Here is a 16,194-nt window from a genome sequence, read left to right on the forward strand (position 1 = left end):
ACAGTTTCCTGAGGAGAACAGCAATGGGTCAGGCATTAAGAAAAGCAATTGATAAATGGGACCTCAGGAAACTGAGAAACTTCTGGAAGGCAAAAGACACTGTCATTGGGACAAAACAGCAGCATACAGATTGGGAGAGAATCTTCACTAACCCTTCATCTGACAGGGCGTTAATATTCAGCATTTCTAAAGAGCCCAGGAGGTTAGACAGCGACAACCCAAATACCCCAATTAAAGCCTAGGGTACAGTGCTAATCAGAGAATTCTCAGCAGAGGAGCTGTGAATGATCAAGGAATACGTAAATAAATTTTCAGAATCTTTACTCACCGGGGAAATTCAAACCAAAACAACTATGAGGATTAATCTTACAACCATGGGAACTGCTAACATCAAAAACTCAAAAATTAGCAGATGCTGGATAGAATGTGGAGCCAGGGAAACACTCTTCTAGTGAGACCCACTCTGCCCCACGCTTGGGGGCCAAAATGCTGAGGCCCAAGCTGCTGCTCCGATCTTCAGGTCAGGGTCTACCAAAAGAGTTCAAGAATGGAGACAAGACAGAGGTTCTGATCAAGTCTCGACTCCTTTATTGTCTCTTGTCTCTCCCTCATTGTCTTATTTGTCTCTTGTCTCTCCTTTTTTCTCTCTTCATGTCTCTCTCTTCGAAGGGAAGCCCAGGGTATTTATACACTTTGTCACGTGCCTTGTAGGCACGTGCATACCACGTGCCTTGCATGTGTAAATATGACATATACGTTACAGGTGTGTAGGTGTGTATAGTGTGGATAGCAGTGCACTGGGCACCTCGCAGGTATGGACAGCACATTCGTCGTTCAGCTGGGGTCACTAAACAGCAAAACAAGATATGTGGGATAAACAAGATGTTTATCAGAGTGTGCTTCAGCTGTTGTAGGCTGTTGAAAAACAAGTCTCATGTCAGGATATATGGCTCAGGATGGCTGCAAAGCTGATAGCCGCTTTCTGCTAAAAGTCGGCTCCCAACATTCTTCTATTGTTGGTGGGTGTGAAAACGTAAAGAACCACTTTGGAAAACATTTTGTTATTTTCTAAGAAAAGTGAGAATAGTTCTACCTCAAGACCCATCTATATCACTCCTGGGGATATACCCCAAAAATGTTCAACTATACAAGCAGGACACTTGGTCAACTATGTTAATAGTAGCTTTATTCATTATAGAGAGAAATAGAAAAAAAAAACCTTTCGAGTCCCTCAACCGAAGAGTAGTTAAAAAATGTCACTCATTACACAAGGAACACCGAATCATTAACAACAAAGACATCATGCAGTCAAATGGATAGAATAAGAAAATCTCATCTTGAGTGGGATAAACCAAACACAAAAGTCCGTGAATGTTATGTACTGACTTATAAGTGGATATTACAAATAATGTATAGAATAACCATAGTGAAATCCACAGACTCAAAGACTGCAAATATGTAAGAGGGCCAAGGAAGGATGGTTGGACTTTTCTCATAAGATTTCAGTGGTGGGTAGTGGAAGGAAACTGGGTGGGAGAAGAAATGGGGAAGAAAAATGTGGGTGGAGGGAGAAAGGGAGAGGTGGACAGAAAGCAGAGGGGACAATAGAAATCTGGGGTGTAGGGATTCAGAAGAAATCTCAAGGACCTGCAGGAAACCTGGGGCAGGAGAAACCCAAAGAATGAATACTGCAAGGGTCTAGCTAAAACTCCTAGAAATGGAAGATGTCGATCATGAATTGGCCACTTCCTGTAGCCAAGCAGGACTCCCAGTGCAGAAATAAGGACATCATATCACCAAAATTATATTCCATTTAATATCTGTCCTGTTTATAAGACAAATAGAAACAGGGGTAGTTCAGAGAAGAGAGTGACCAAACAACTGGCCCAAATTGAGACCCATTCCATATGGGGCAAAAACCAGTCCCTCATACTATTAATAATATCATGTTACGTTTGCAAATAGGATTGTAGCACACCTCACTTCTGAGAGGCTATGACGAAGAGTTAACGGAAATAGATGCACAGACAAACAGCCAAGCATTAGACAAAACCTGGCGAGTTGTGTAGAAGTGATCAGGGAAGGATTGAGGTTCCCAAAGAAGACAGGGAATCCACAGGAAGACCAACAGAATCTACTACCCTGGAATCTTGATGTTGCCCAGATACTAAACAACCAACCATCCAAAGTGAGCATGAACAAGACCTAGGCGCCTCTCATATATGTAACAGATGTGCAGCTTGGTCTTCATATGGGTTCCCCAACCACTGGAGTACTGGCTTTCCCTGAATTTGCCACCTGTAGACCCTGTTCCCCTAACTGGGCTGCCATGTCTGGCCTCAGTGAGAGGATGTGTCTACTACTGTGAAAAGGCTTACTCACATTGATTACATTTGTCGGGTTTCTCTCCTGTATGTCTTCTTTTAAGCTTCTGGAGGTTAGAGTTTAGAAAAAAGGCTTCAGCACATTCACAACATTTGTAGGGTCTCTCTCCAGTATGAATTCTTGTATGTATTTAAAGACTACTGTTTTGGTACAAGGCTTTCTCACACTGATTACATTCGTAGGGTTTCTCCCCCATGTGAGTATTTTTATGTGTCCTGAGACTATCTTGTTTGGAAAAGGCTTTATCACATTCATTACATTTGTAGGGTTTCTCTCCTGTATGTGTTATTTTACGCTTCTGGAGGTGACAGTGTTGGGAAAAGGCTTTATCACATTGATTACATTTGTAGGGTTTCTCTGCAATATTATTCTTTTATGTGTTTGAAGATGACTGTTTTGGGAAAAGGCTTTTTCACATTGATTACATTTGTAGGTTTTCTCTCCTGTATGTGTTCTTTTATGAATTTGGAGACTAATATGTTGGGAAAAGGCTTTATCACAGTCATTACATTTGTAGGGTTTCTCTCCTGTATGAATCGTTTCATTCATGTGAAGATTCAAGGGATGTAAGAAGGCTTCATCACATTCACTATATTTGAAGGGTTTCTCTCCACTATGAATACTTTTATGACGTTTAAGATGACTGTGTTTTGCAAATCCTTTACCACGTTGATTACATTCATAGGGTTTCTGTCCAATTTCTGTGCTTTTACTTATCTGGCTACTCGTGTAAGGTGCAAAGGCTTTGACACACTGAATAACTTCATAAGGTGTCTTTTCTATATGAAAACTTTCATGTCTTTGAGCATGACTGGGAGCATGTAAAGAGAAGGCTTTACCACATTGTATACATTCAGAGGGTTTCTCTGTACTCTGACTTCTTTCATGCCTGAGAAGAAAATTGGCACACATGAAAGCTTTACCACAGTGATAAATACTTTTGTCTGTAAGAATTCATGGTACTATTTGTCTAAATATAAAGAGGAATCAGACCTTAAGATTTTATCACTTTGTTTACATTCATGCCGTTCCCTTCATTATGGGTTGGTTTTCATTTTGAAAGATACCTGAGATTCTATGAGCATTCATTATATGGCTCAGCCTTATATATTCTTTTTGAATCAAAGGTTTTTCTCACACTTGATAAAAAGTGGAAGAATTCAGAGCTTTAACACACTAACTATATTTGAACTGTTTCTATACTGTGCATCATATTATATTTGCAAAATGAATCAGGAGAAATAGTAGCATTTCTATATTCCTAATACTCAAGAGAATTTTCTACAGAATGAGGTTGCCGTATTGCCAATGAAATTGGAAAAGCAATTAATTGTAAACTTGTATCATGTTCAAAAAGCCTACACTAACTACCATCCACTATAGATAGATCATTTACTTTTTATCAGAGAGATACATATAAATATATATATATATATATAGACTTTATTTCCTGAAATATCCCTTTTATATACAGTTTGTATCTGATACATTATATACTTAAGAAAGGAAGACTAACAAAAAAAAGTTTGAACACTGCATTCACAAGGTTTGATTTTTTTGTTCCTCACAGACATGTGGTATAGGGATCGCGGTTACTGCACAACATCCTTGATACCTCCAAGAAGCTGCCATCTCTAGAAACTTATTATGTCTCTATTAATAAGTGATTAACATTAGCTTTACTATAGACTAGTTCCTTCTTAGAAGCTTTTGGACATATATTTATCAACTATTCAATGTGTCTAGCTTTTACAAAATGAGCAGAAACAGACTGCTAGTTGTACAGTGTTGCTCTGATAGGGCTATGTTTCAAATGGAGATATACACTAAGGCATTGTTTCCATGCCCTCTTTCTTAAAGGAATGCCTTGCAAAAACAAACCAGATACAGGGCACTGAGGACATGGATTTGTTACAATGTAACCATCATCAATACACTTAAAGCTGTGCTCATTTACACTGTTGCTTTCCCTTAAAATTTCAGCACATTTTAAAATTTATTCAAAGGCATATTTGTAGGAGCTTCCACGTAAAAATTACCTTCTGAGTCTTCTAGATCTTTGACAATGTTCATCAAAATTTTGGTCCTCCCAATTAAATCCTAAAACAGAGTAACAGAACATGTATGTATGCACATCGTGTAACCTGTAAGTTACTATCTTCGGTGAACCAGTGAGTCATGCGTGACTTCTAAACCAAATCCTGCAGCCATGTCAACTGCATTACAGAAGTGCATCAAAGGAAAGAAACTGTTTTCTCAAATTTTAATCGGGAAAGGGAATTCACAGTCTTACCTATAGCACTGAGGTTGCTGTAGGTCTCCAGCATCACATCTTTGTAGAGCTTCTTCTGGGAAGGATCCAGCAAAGCCCACTCTTCCTGAGTGAAGTTCACATGCACATCATCATAAGTCACTGCACTCTAGAATATCCCATACACATGTACAGGAGAAAGCACAACAGAGACAACACTGGGCATGTCTTCTTCATAGACAATGTATGCCTATAATTCTGGGGCCTGCCCCTCTTATTTCCTGACACTGAAGTTCTACTGTAGCTACCAAGTCATATTACAAGAAAACTTAATAATGAGGTTCACCCCTGTCATTTCTCAGCCCTTTGAATAGGATCCAGCCTTTCTCGAGAAATTTCAATTCCAGATACAAAGAACAGACAAGGTCTACAAGATCAATAGTGCTTACTTACCACATTTCAAAGAAATTTTATCAACATTAACAATTACTGACTATAAAAATCAGTAACCAAGCTGGGTCTATTGGCTTAGGCCTTTAACAGTACAGTCAGAATACAGAGGCAGGAAGTATCACACTGAGTCAGACACCAGTGTGATGTATACAATGAGTTCTAGGACAGCCAAAGGTGTATAGTAATACCCTGTATCTCCTGCCAGAATTAACTAACGAAACTGGAAACATAGAAAGAACACATAGGGTTTTCCTTAAGTTCTAACTTTTTGTAAAGATGTTATTTATTAATTTATATATATGATGAGTATACTGTAGCTTTCTTCACACATACCAGAAGAGGGTATCAGATCCCATTACAGACAGTTGTGAGCCACCATGTAGTTGCTGGGAATTGAACTCAGGACCTTTGGAAGAGCAGTCACTGCTATTACCTGCTGAACTATCTCTCCAGCACTTTACTTAAATCCTTAAGAGAGTGATACACACAATCCAGTTGTATATTCATCTTCCAAAACCTTGAGGTAGACTGACTGGTTCAAACTATAACATTAATAAGACGTGACCAAAGGGAATATATGTTTAAACAGTTACAGTTGGACATAAGAAGTATTGCCACTGTTAACGTTGATGAGATTGTAAACAACACAGGGCAGGAGACAGACCTCAGCAGCAAAGTGCAGGGCATGGCTCTGATGCTGTATTGGGAAACTGCCTGTAAACTCTGAAGGTCCCTGTCTCTAATTGTTTCTTGATCGATCAATACAGCTGCGAGCAGCCAATGGATGACCGGAAGAGGCGGGACTTCCAGATTCCCTAACATGGGACAAACTAAAGAGGGATCTAATCAAACAATATTGTCTACTGAGAACAGGGTGATCTCGTCAACATTACTGACCCTGCCTACAGTGGTTTCTGACTGATATCATCAGCCCCCTGTGGTAGGAACTGTTGGAATCTCAGGATGAGAGACATCCTCTCTCCAAAGAACATAGGCCCAGACCATTACCAGCTCCCCCAAGCACATGCCTGCTTTCAAAGAGATCGGTTTTTTATTTTTGATAAATACCTCAAGGCCTTGGGGAAAGGGCCCAGGTCCTAGACCTCAGGCCGTAACAGGCTCGGCCAAGCATGTGGCTGAGTTTGAGCTGGAGCTATGTCATTCTCTGTCCTTGAAGGCCTCAGGGAAAGCCTTGCTTTGGCAGGGCAGTCCTCACCACAACAGTGTTTCTCCTTTTCAAATGGATTCACTGGCTGTGTTGCCCATGTGGCAGAACTTTGCTTTTCTGAAGAAGGAAAACGAGCCTGTATGACACAGCAGGCCTTGGTGTTGCTTGTGACCCGGCAAGGTTGTCTCTACAGTTATGTTTTGGACCTACGTTTCCTGACAATCCCAGTGAACAAACAAGTGTATCCTAGCATCCTGATCTCCTGGAAGCTCCCTTACCATGCTATTAACTGTGGGTGTTTTAGAGACAGTCCCTCCCTCAGATGAAATCTACTCACTGTGACTCACTATCTCCCAAACCTTGGAAAATCCTTTACATCGTAGATTCTACCCTTTTCATCACAGCTTACATTTGGAGTGCTACCCAGTGCGTGAGATGACATTTACAACTGCCACAAAACTAAGTCTAAATAGACCTTAAATGTCCAGGGCACAATGTCTATCTAGAAGATACCAGACAAACGAGGCCTTTAAAATATGTAATAAGATATAAATATAAAATATAAAATAAATAAAGTGTAAATATAAAATATAAGTTAAATAAGATGTAAATGTAAAACATAAAATAAAATGTAAACATAAAATGTAATCTAAGTGTAAATAATAAGCGTGAAATCCGACCTTCAGGGATAAAATGAATGATGTATGTACACGCGAGCCGTTCCTCCAAGAGGTTTGTGCAGATGCAGCTCATGATGCAATGAAGTTATTCAGATGCCCCCGCTGGGTACATCTAGTGGGTAAGACCACATGGAACCTCACAGGTGCCTGCCAGTTCCCAACTCCCCCAGGGGAGGGCGAACCACCCGGACTCCAGCTTCTCAGACCACCTCCCCTCCAGGTTAGGGGCAGTTTTCACATGCTCACCATATTGCGATGTAGTAGCTCAGCCAGTCGGACTCCACTAAGGCATCCAGCAGCAGAGGTGAAACCACATCACAGATACCACTGAAGGCTGCTTGCTCAGCAATGCAGCTCAACCTGAAGCACAGGAAGAAGGAAGAAGTACCCTCCTCTTCCGAGCACATCACCTCCTTGGAGGTCCTGATTGGCCAGTGAATCTTGACTGACATGATTATTTCCTTAGGGTGAGAGGGTGCTGGACCTGAAGCACTGACCAAAGCACCTAGAAGAACCCGCCTCTTCTTCTGATTGGAAATTGTTCTTGGAGGCCCTGATTGGCCTGGGAATCTTGAGTGACATGTGCACCCAGCTCGCTCAGGATTAGAGTGTCCTGAAGGCACACAGTAAAGGACTTTGTGGTCCAGGTTCTAATGCAGAACCTGACCCTTTTCAGATCTGCAAGATTTTTGTTTCAGTATCACTTGTGCCTGTCCTCCAATAACCTTTCTGCCTTTCAGCTCTCTGCAGAAATTTCTCACTACTCCTTCTCCTGGTCCTCCTGCTGTTGCTCATTTTCCTCTTCTTCCTCCTCTTACTCCCCCTCCTTCTCCTCTTTTTTCTCCTCCTCCTCTTCATCCTCCTCCTCCTGCTGCTCCTCCTCCTCTTTTTCCTCCTCTTCCTCCTCCTCCTCCTCCTCCTCCTCCTCCTCCTCCTCCTCCTCCTCCTCTTCTTGCTTCAATCAAGGCAGATTCCTTGCACAGTCCATTATTCACCTTGGAGCAGAGTAAACTATGCGTCTCACAAGCATAAGGACTCCCAGGATATTATCAACAATTAAAGAGAAATTTTAGGACACAGGAAAGGATATCTGTTTTTCTGATTTTTACACTGATGCCAGGAAAACCAGAATTAATATTCACCTACTAGGTAATGTAAGGATCTGAAAATCACTGAAGGAGGATCCTAGATTCAGATAGTGTGCAAAAACGAAAAGCCCTCATTCTGCAGAAACAGCTAGCACATGGGTCTCAACCATTCTTTGAAATGGCGATCTCAGAGAGGAGCACGCAGACCTCATCGGGAACAGGTGGAACTCTCTAGAAGAATTAGGTAATCTAAAACTTCATTGGTGGGTGCTAGGGGATCACAGGTCGTCAGGGGTCTGAATTCCTAAGTCATGAATGTTTAACTATATGATGAAATAGGGCTGCCCAACCTGGATGGCTGATTCTGAGATATTTCCCCATTTTTCTAGTTGTCCCTAAGCTATTCACTGGGGGGTGGGGGGTATTAATGATCTTTTTCAGGATTTTATGGTCTGTTGCTAGAGCTGGTGTCTTATGACTTGGTTCCTGGGGCTCATGGTTTACTCCTTAAAATAGTGCCTTATGGCCCAACAGGCTTGGAACTCCAAATGGAGACATATGAAATTTATCTTGATCTTTTCATATGATTCTTCAGACAACCCCGGGAGAAAAGCTGGAAATGGATGGACACTCCGCATACTATTGCTTGTTGTCTACCTCACAGCTCCCTCCTGCTGCCTCAATGGAGAATCCTGGAACGATCCCACAAGGGACCTCATACTCTTGCTATTGATAGTTAGCTCTTCCTAGACTCCATCACTATCTAGGGTCACCCAGCTGGGCCTCAGGACAGCAGCAGCTTCCCTACTGCATGAGAAGAGATCAAGTGACTCAGACAGCACAGGCCTACCCAGCTCTACACTTCCACAATAGGGGCAGACAGGGTCCTAGTCTGGGAATTTTGTAGTTATGAAGAAATTTTTTCAGTCTCCCAGAGCTCGTCTGCTTCATCAATCGAGGAACAGGGTACATCGTGTACATTCTATTCTACACTTTCAGTCCATTTCAGCCATCAGTGTGGCTCATCACAGCTGGGACAACCTGCAGCTAAACATAGCTCACATTCAAACAGTAACCAGTGTTCAAGTAAAAACAGCTCTTCAATGAAAAACATCGAGATGTCTCTGGAGGGATTTGGAGGCAGAAGACAGAGGGTGGAAATGTGATAAACATAATGGAAAATATTGTTTTAAAAGTAGAAATGGGCTTGATGATTCTCTGCTCCATATAGGAAGGATCTGTATTATAGCACAACACGTATTATTTAAGCCTATACTCTCAGGAGAATCATCTTAAAATCTCAAAGAACAGAACAAAACGAAACAAAAAAAAATGTCCTGTTAAGCAGCAGGTCTAGTAAAACTACAGTAATTTGGTGAGTTCATTTTTTAAAAGATTTCTTTATTTTATGTGGATACACTGTAGCTGTCTTCAGACACACCAGAAGAGGGCATCAGATCCCATTACAGATGGTTGTGAGCCACCATGTGGTTGCTGAGATTTGAACTCAGGGCCTCTGGAAGAGCAGACAGAGCTCTTTACTGCTGAGTCATATCTCCATTAAAGGTGAATTAAAAGTTCACTTTTTAATCCAGATTACTGATTTTCTGTTGTTGGACCCAAAGATGGGCTTCTCAAGCCACGTATCAATCATCTAACATTGAGTACCTCACTGTTCATTGCTAATATTAAGTACTGTCAAAGCAGGGAATTTATAAACTTCTTTGGCTCTGTCCTTTTCTTCACTGTAACTACACACAGTTCCAAGTTGGTCACAGAATTCAACTCTTTTACAAGTACAGCTTCATTTGAGAGTCCAGACAAAAAGCAGAAGTTACAGAAGTTACAGGACACACACTCACTGGTCTATTTTTCCATTCAATGAAGTGTCAAAGTCAAGCCTGCCAAGTTGAAGACTTCCCCGCATGTACCAGCACAGACAGGATTGGACATTTAAGTTAATTCTAAATTACTGAGTATGATCCAGCCTGTGGTACAAGAGCTATTGCTCTAAAAAGAAATAATCAGCAGCACTTTTGAAAAATGAAAAGAAAATTTGAATGACTGGGAAGTATTGGAGAATGAAAATAATTATGAGACAATAGCACAGATGCATTTAAAGGATATCAAATTTAAAAACTGAAATCAGTTATTGACTATTTCAAATGATAATCATTATTGAATCGTCCCCACATATCTGCACCAATTTTCAAAAACATCAGGCACAGAGTATGCTGTTAAGAAGATATGGTTTTACCTCACCCCTATGAGCAATGTTAGCTGCTGAGATATATAACGTATCACATGCCTCTAACATCAATGTCCTCTTTTTAACCCTCTGGGCTGAAGTAAATTTGCAAGTGCATTGGAAACGTGTGCAATATTGCCAACTAGTTGGAAATTTAATATTCATTGGATCCAAGCTAATCATCCCAATCTGTATGACTACCAGTCTAAGCTGCTTTCATTCACATGACATGAATTAATGCATGCTGGGAAATAACAGAATCACTCACCATGGCACCACCTGGCACTTCATCATAATGGTGATGGGAACCGTTGTTTGCTTGTCCCATTTCCTTCCATGAATTACACAAGAATCTGGTCCCCTACTCTGGTGGTCTGAAGGTAGAAGCCATGCTCCATGTGCAAATCCTTTCCCTCTTACTGCAATGGAAAGTTGACTACATGGCTACAACAAGTAATTTTAAAACTGAGTGGTGGTGCAGGCAGCTACTTTAAGAATTTAGCTAGGTTAATCAAGAAGACAATATGTTATAACCCTCAGGAGTAACCAGTGGAATCAAGGACAGCTGAGTGTAAATGGGAGAGCTTTTATCAATAACATCTTTCTAGGCTGGATGTACAGCCGCTCTAGCATTAATATGTGTTTGATAAGGAAATCACTGCACAAAACTAAGTCATTATTTTAAAATATATCTTTCAAAAGAGTATGGATTCAGCCCAAAGAAAAACCAACCAAATATGAAGCCCGGGAAGGAAGATCAAAATGTGGATGCTTCAGTGCTTTGTAGAAGGGTGAACAAAATACTCACAGGAGGACATATGGAATCAAGTGTGGAGCAGAGACTGAGGAGAGGCCATCCAGAGACTGCCCCACCTGGGGATCCATCCATATACAGCCACCAGACCTGGATGCTACTGTGGATGCTCAGAAGTGCTTGGTCTTGGAAGCCTGATTTGTCTGTCTCCTGAGAGGTTTGGCCAGAGCCAGAACAATACAGAGGTAGATGCTCGCAGACAACCATTGGACTGAGCATGGGGTCCTGGATGGAACAGTTGGAGAAGAGACTGAAGGAGATGAGGAGTTTTGTAACCCCTTGAGGGAGCAACAGTGTCAACAGGCCAGACTCCCCGGATCTCCCAGGGACTGAACCTCCAACCAAAGCAAACACATGGAGGGACCCGTGGCTGCAGCTGCATATGTGACAGAGGATGGCCTTGTTGGACATCAGTGGGAGGAGAGGCCCTTGGGCCAGAGGGTCTTTGATGCCCCAGTGTAGAGGAAGGACAGGGAGGGAAGACAGGAGTGGGTGGGGGTGTGGGGGAGCACCCTTATACAGATAGGGAGAGGGGGAATTCCAAAGAGGAGACCTGAAAAGGCTGAAACATTTGAACTGTAAATAAAGAGATTTATAGCACAAATTTACATTTTAATCATGAAATCTGATCTCAAATATAGAGTTAAAAGACTTATCAATGCACAATTCTCACATGTGCAACAGACACAGAGCACACGGAGAAGACATACACACTGCTCTTACCTGAGCAGCTCTGCCGAGCTCCTCTAACCTCAAAGTAAAGCAGCTTCTCCTCCTGAGCAAGCTGGGTCAGAGGAAGGCAATAGATGCTTCAAGGCAGGAAAGAAAGGATGACACTTCACTTAGCCCTGACTGCTCCGCTTCTCAGGACAGCGACCTCACTGTGGAGAATTCCAGTTTTCTGAGCTATTCTTCTGAAATGTCATTTTATATGGATTGCTATTTTGCCTGCATGTGTCTGTGCACAGTACATGCTGCGACCACAAGGGGGCAGCAGATACTTCACAATTACAGTTAGCAGCCAAGTAGTTTTGGGAATGGGACTCCTCGTCTACTATAGAAACGTCCAGTTTATCCCTAACTGCTAGGTCGTATTTATAGCCACATTATATATAAAATATATTTTTTGTACATGTTAAGTAAATTATATTGCATTACTTTCACCCTTTTTTAAATTTCCTTTATCCATTCCCAGATTCTTTCATATTTCTTCCTTGTTAATTTTGAAAACTATGCACAAATATATGAATAAAACCTACTGTGTGAATTTCTGTTGACTACGTCCATGATTTCAGGGAGGAGTTCTTTGCACTGGATATGCCATTAGGTAGCTCAAAACAGCCTGAGGATAACTGATTCACTTGTGGAAGAATCAGACCCTGAAGTGACCTAGGCTATCTTGGCAAAAAAGCATGAAGAATACAAAACATAGTGAACTATATACCTCAGCTAACACTAACTGCTTCCACGGCTCTGAATTTCTGAAGCTGCAGAAAAGACTATGGATATTGGCCAGAGACAATCACGGTCTGCATTGCTAACTTCTAACAGACATGATAAAGAAAAGGCAATATTGATCTTAGTTTGATAGACAGGGCAGTTTCAGGCAGCATGGCTGCATTCCATGGGAGACTTCTGTTACTAGACTCAGGACCTCAATCTGTTCAGTTCCTACATTAACCAGATAGAGTCAGCCACTCATCCTCAATAAGCCAATTAAAAGAACTGATTTGTTTAGCTGTGACACGCTAGTAATAACCATCCCAATGATTTATTATTCCATCTAGGAAATCAGCCCCTTATTAACACTGCCCTACTCAAGACCCCAGGTCGTGGGCAGAATGAGAAGGATTTGAGGGCAAAATATCACACAAAAAACCTGTAGCTTAATTTTTGATGAAGTCTGTTTTCCTCTGAAATCCAATGACATTGATTTCCTTTGTATGTATTACTCTAAACATGCCAATCTTCAGGGTTCTACGAGGACAGCTAATTAAGATAAATATAGACTTCAATGCTTTATGCCATCTAAACAGCCTATATTTTCAATATAAATGCAAATGACAACATTCCCAGTTTCTGTCCAGAAGCAAATTCATATTTTACTTACCATTTTAATTTTGGAACTTGCATATTAGAACTGTTATGATTAAATCCTAAGACCAAGTGTCAAATAACAAACAACTTGATCTGGCTGGTTCTTACAAACCTCACTGTATTGATCTACCTGCCTGTCTCTAAACCAGTTCCATGCAGTTTTTATCACTATTGCTCTGTACTACAGCTTGAGGTCAGGGATATTGATTCTCCCAGAAGTTCTTTTATTGTGGAGCATAGTTTTCTGCTATCCTGTGTTTTTTTTTTTTTTTTTTATTTTAAGTAAATTTGCATATTGCTCTTTCTAACTCTATGACGAATTGAGTGGGAATTTTGATGGGGACTGCATTGAATCTGGAGATTGCTTTTGGCAAGATGGTCATTTTTACTAAATAAAGCGTGCCAATCCATGAACACGGGAGATTTTTCCATCTTCTGAGATCTTTGATTTCTTTCTTCAGAGACTTGAAGTCCTTGTGATGTTTAGGTATGGACCTTGAATTCCTGATCTTTTCAAGACTTTTACCAAGAATGGAAGTTGAATTTTGTCAAATGCTTTCTCAGCATCTAATGAGATGATTATGTGTTTTTTTAACTTTGTTTATATAATGGATCAATGGAATGGAACTGAAGACCCAAAAATAGAGCCACACATCTATGGTCACTTGATCTTTGACAAAGAAGCCAAAACTACCCAGTGGAAAAAAGACAGCATTTTCAACAAATAGTGCTGGTTCAACTGGCAGTCATCGTGTAGAAGAATGCACATAGATCCATTCTTATCTCTTTGTGCAAAGATGAAGAACAAGTGGGTGAAAGACTTCCACTTAAAACCAGGTATGTTGAAACTAAGAGAAGTGAAAGGGGGGAGAGTTTCGAACACATGGGCACAGGGCAAAATTTCCTGAACAGAACACCAATGGCTTATGCTCTAAGACCAACAATAGACAAATGGGACCTCATAACATTGCAAAACTTCCGTAAGGCAAAGGACACTGTCAATAGGACAAAACCGCAACTAACAGATTGGGAAAAGATCTTTACCAATCCTACATCTGATAAAGGGCCCATACTCAATATATACAAAGAACTCAAGAAGATAAACTCCAGAGAACAAAATAACCCTATTAAAACGGTGTACAGAGCTTTATGATGGTGACGGTTGGAGGACAAGATATAGCTACAAGTGACTCCTGGTTTAGACAGGAGCACCAGGATTCACCACTGGAGGATTTAGATTTAATACAGCTTACAAGATTAGGATTCCAGTTGTTGCCACCAATGACTGAATTACGATTGATTCTGAACTAAGTTTGTGTGGCCGTTTCCTTCACAGGCGGCTCAACTGGGTTCCAGAGAAAAAAGACTCTTCAGTGAGACACTGGTCATGGCCCTGTGTTATGAATACTTCTGGAGAAGAGTAACCTAAACCTCGTTTTGTAATCTATAATAATGGCCACCCTGACAAGAAATGCCCACCAGAGAAATAGTGGCATGAATGGTGTGAAAATAACCAACCACTTTTTAATAGGATCTAAAGCCTGCTCCATAGATGAAACCCATACCTGCCACTGTTGACATGGCTGAGAATCTACGGTTGGGTACGTCATTGGCCTGAGGGGGAACTCAACATTATTATTGTGCCAAATAGCAAATATGAAATAAAATAAAAATACAAAATAAAATAAAATATAAAACATAAATGTAAAATATAAAACATAATGATACCTGAAGGCCTGTTGTTATGCTCAGAGATCACAATATCACTTGGCCCTTATCAGAGAAGCTTTCTTTTGAAGAAGATGGCAATTAATATTGAGACCCTCCACTGGTTAACAAGAATAGATGAGAAACTACAGTGCTCAGTCCCCAGTGGGATATCCACACCCCTCCGTGAAAGTCTTGGCGTCTTTACAGAAGAGGGCTCAGAAAGTCTGAAGAGCCAGAGGGGATGGATAACTGCGAGGGAACCCTTTTCGAGACTCAACAGGACAGACACATATGAACTGCTTATAGAGGTCGTGACAATATACATAAGCCTGTTCAAGCTCAAGTAGGAAAGAATCCCAGCATGGACCCTGGAGGTGGGCATGGATGTCACTATGAGCTGAGCAATTACTGGCATTTGATATCTGCTCGGAGAGTCCATTTTCTTTAATGGTGTGACTCCTGGTAGGTCACCCATACTCTATACCCTGCTTCTCTGGCTAGATAGATAACACAGACTGGACTCATGGAGAGAGAGAGAGAGACAGAGACAGAGAGAGAGAGAGAGAGAGAGAGAGAGAGAGAGAGAGACAGAGACAGAGACAGACAGAGACAGACAGAGAAGGAGGACGAGGGGAAGAGGGAGAGGCATAGAGTGGAGGTGAAAGAATCTGTGAGGAGTTGGGGTACAGGGGAAGCATGATCAAAATAAACTATGACATTATCAAAGAATAAATAAAAGAATCAATTTTCCATAAAAATGGGGTACAGAGATAAACAAGCAATTCTCACCTGAGGAATATCACATGTCCAAGGATCCCCTATTAAAGAAATGTTCAACATCTTTAGTCCTCAGAGAAATGCAAATCAAAACAACCCTGAGATTCCACCGCAGGCCAGTCAAAATGGCTAAGATCAAAAACTCAGATGACACCAGATGCTGGGAAGGATGTGGAGAAAGAGGAACACTCCTCCATGGTTGGTGAGATTGCAAGCCGGTACAACCACTTTGGAAATCGGTCTGTTGATGCGTCAGAAAGTTGGACATAATACTACCTGAGGACCAAGCTTGTTGGGCCTAACACAAGGTCTAATCTCCATTCCACCTCCACCCTTCAGTCATGTACACAGGTGGAGGGCGTGAACAGGCCCTAGAGAGATTTACATACTAATGAGGTACCTGAAGGCCAGAGGTGGAGCCGATTAAACATCCCTCCCCAGCCCCTCCCCCCTTCTCCCCTCCCCTTTTAACTCAGGTCGATCCTGGGTTTGAGGGGTATGCATCCAGATCCGCCCACGATCC

General features: G+C 41.3%; 1 protein-coding gene across 1 annotated transcript; it reads right to left on the bottom strand.

Moving 5' to 3' along the window:
- Positions 1 to 1,979: 1,979 nt before the first annotated feature.
- Positions 1,980 to 7,389, bottom strand: LOC143437287 (uncharacterized). The gene is made up of 6 exons (XM_076922099.1): positions 7,184 to 7,389; positions 5,306 to 5,309; positions 4,679 to 4,805; positions 4,425 to 4,485; positions 2,895 to 3,274; positions 1,980 to 1,993 (listed from the first exon to the last, which is right to left on the bottom strand). Exons 1-6 carry the CDS (start codon positions 7,387 to 7,389, stop codon positions 1,980 to 1,982), a joined length of 792 nt encoding a protein of 263 aa, XP_076778214.1.
- Between the last annotated feature and the right edge of the window lie 8,805 nt (positions 7,390 to 16,194).

Source organism: Arvicanthis niloticus, chromosome Y, assembly GCF_011762505.2.
Source record: "Arvicanthis niloticus isolate mArvNil1 chromosome Y, mArvNil1.pat.X, whole genome shotgun sequence".
Classification (NCBI taxonomy): Eukaryota; Metazoa; Chordata; class Mammalia; order Rodentia; family Muridae; genus Arvicanthis; species Arvicanthis niloticus.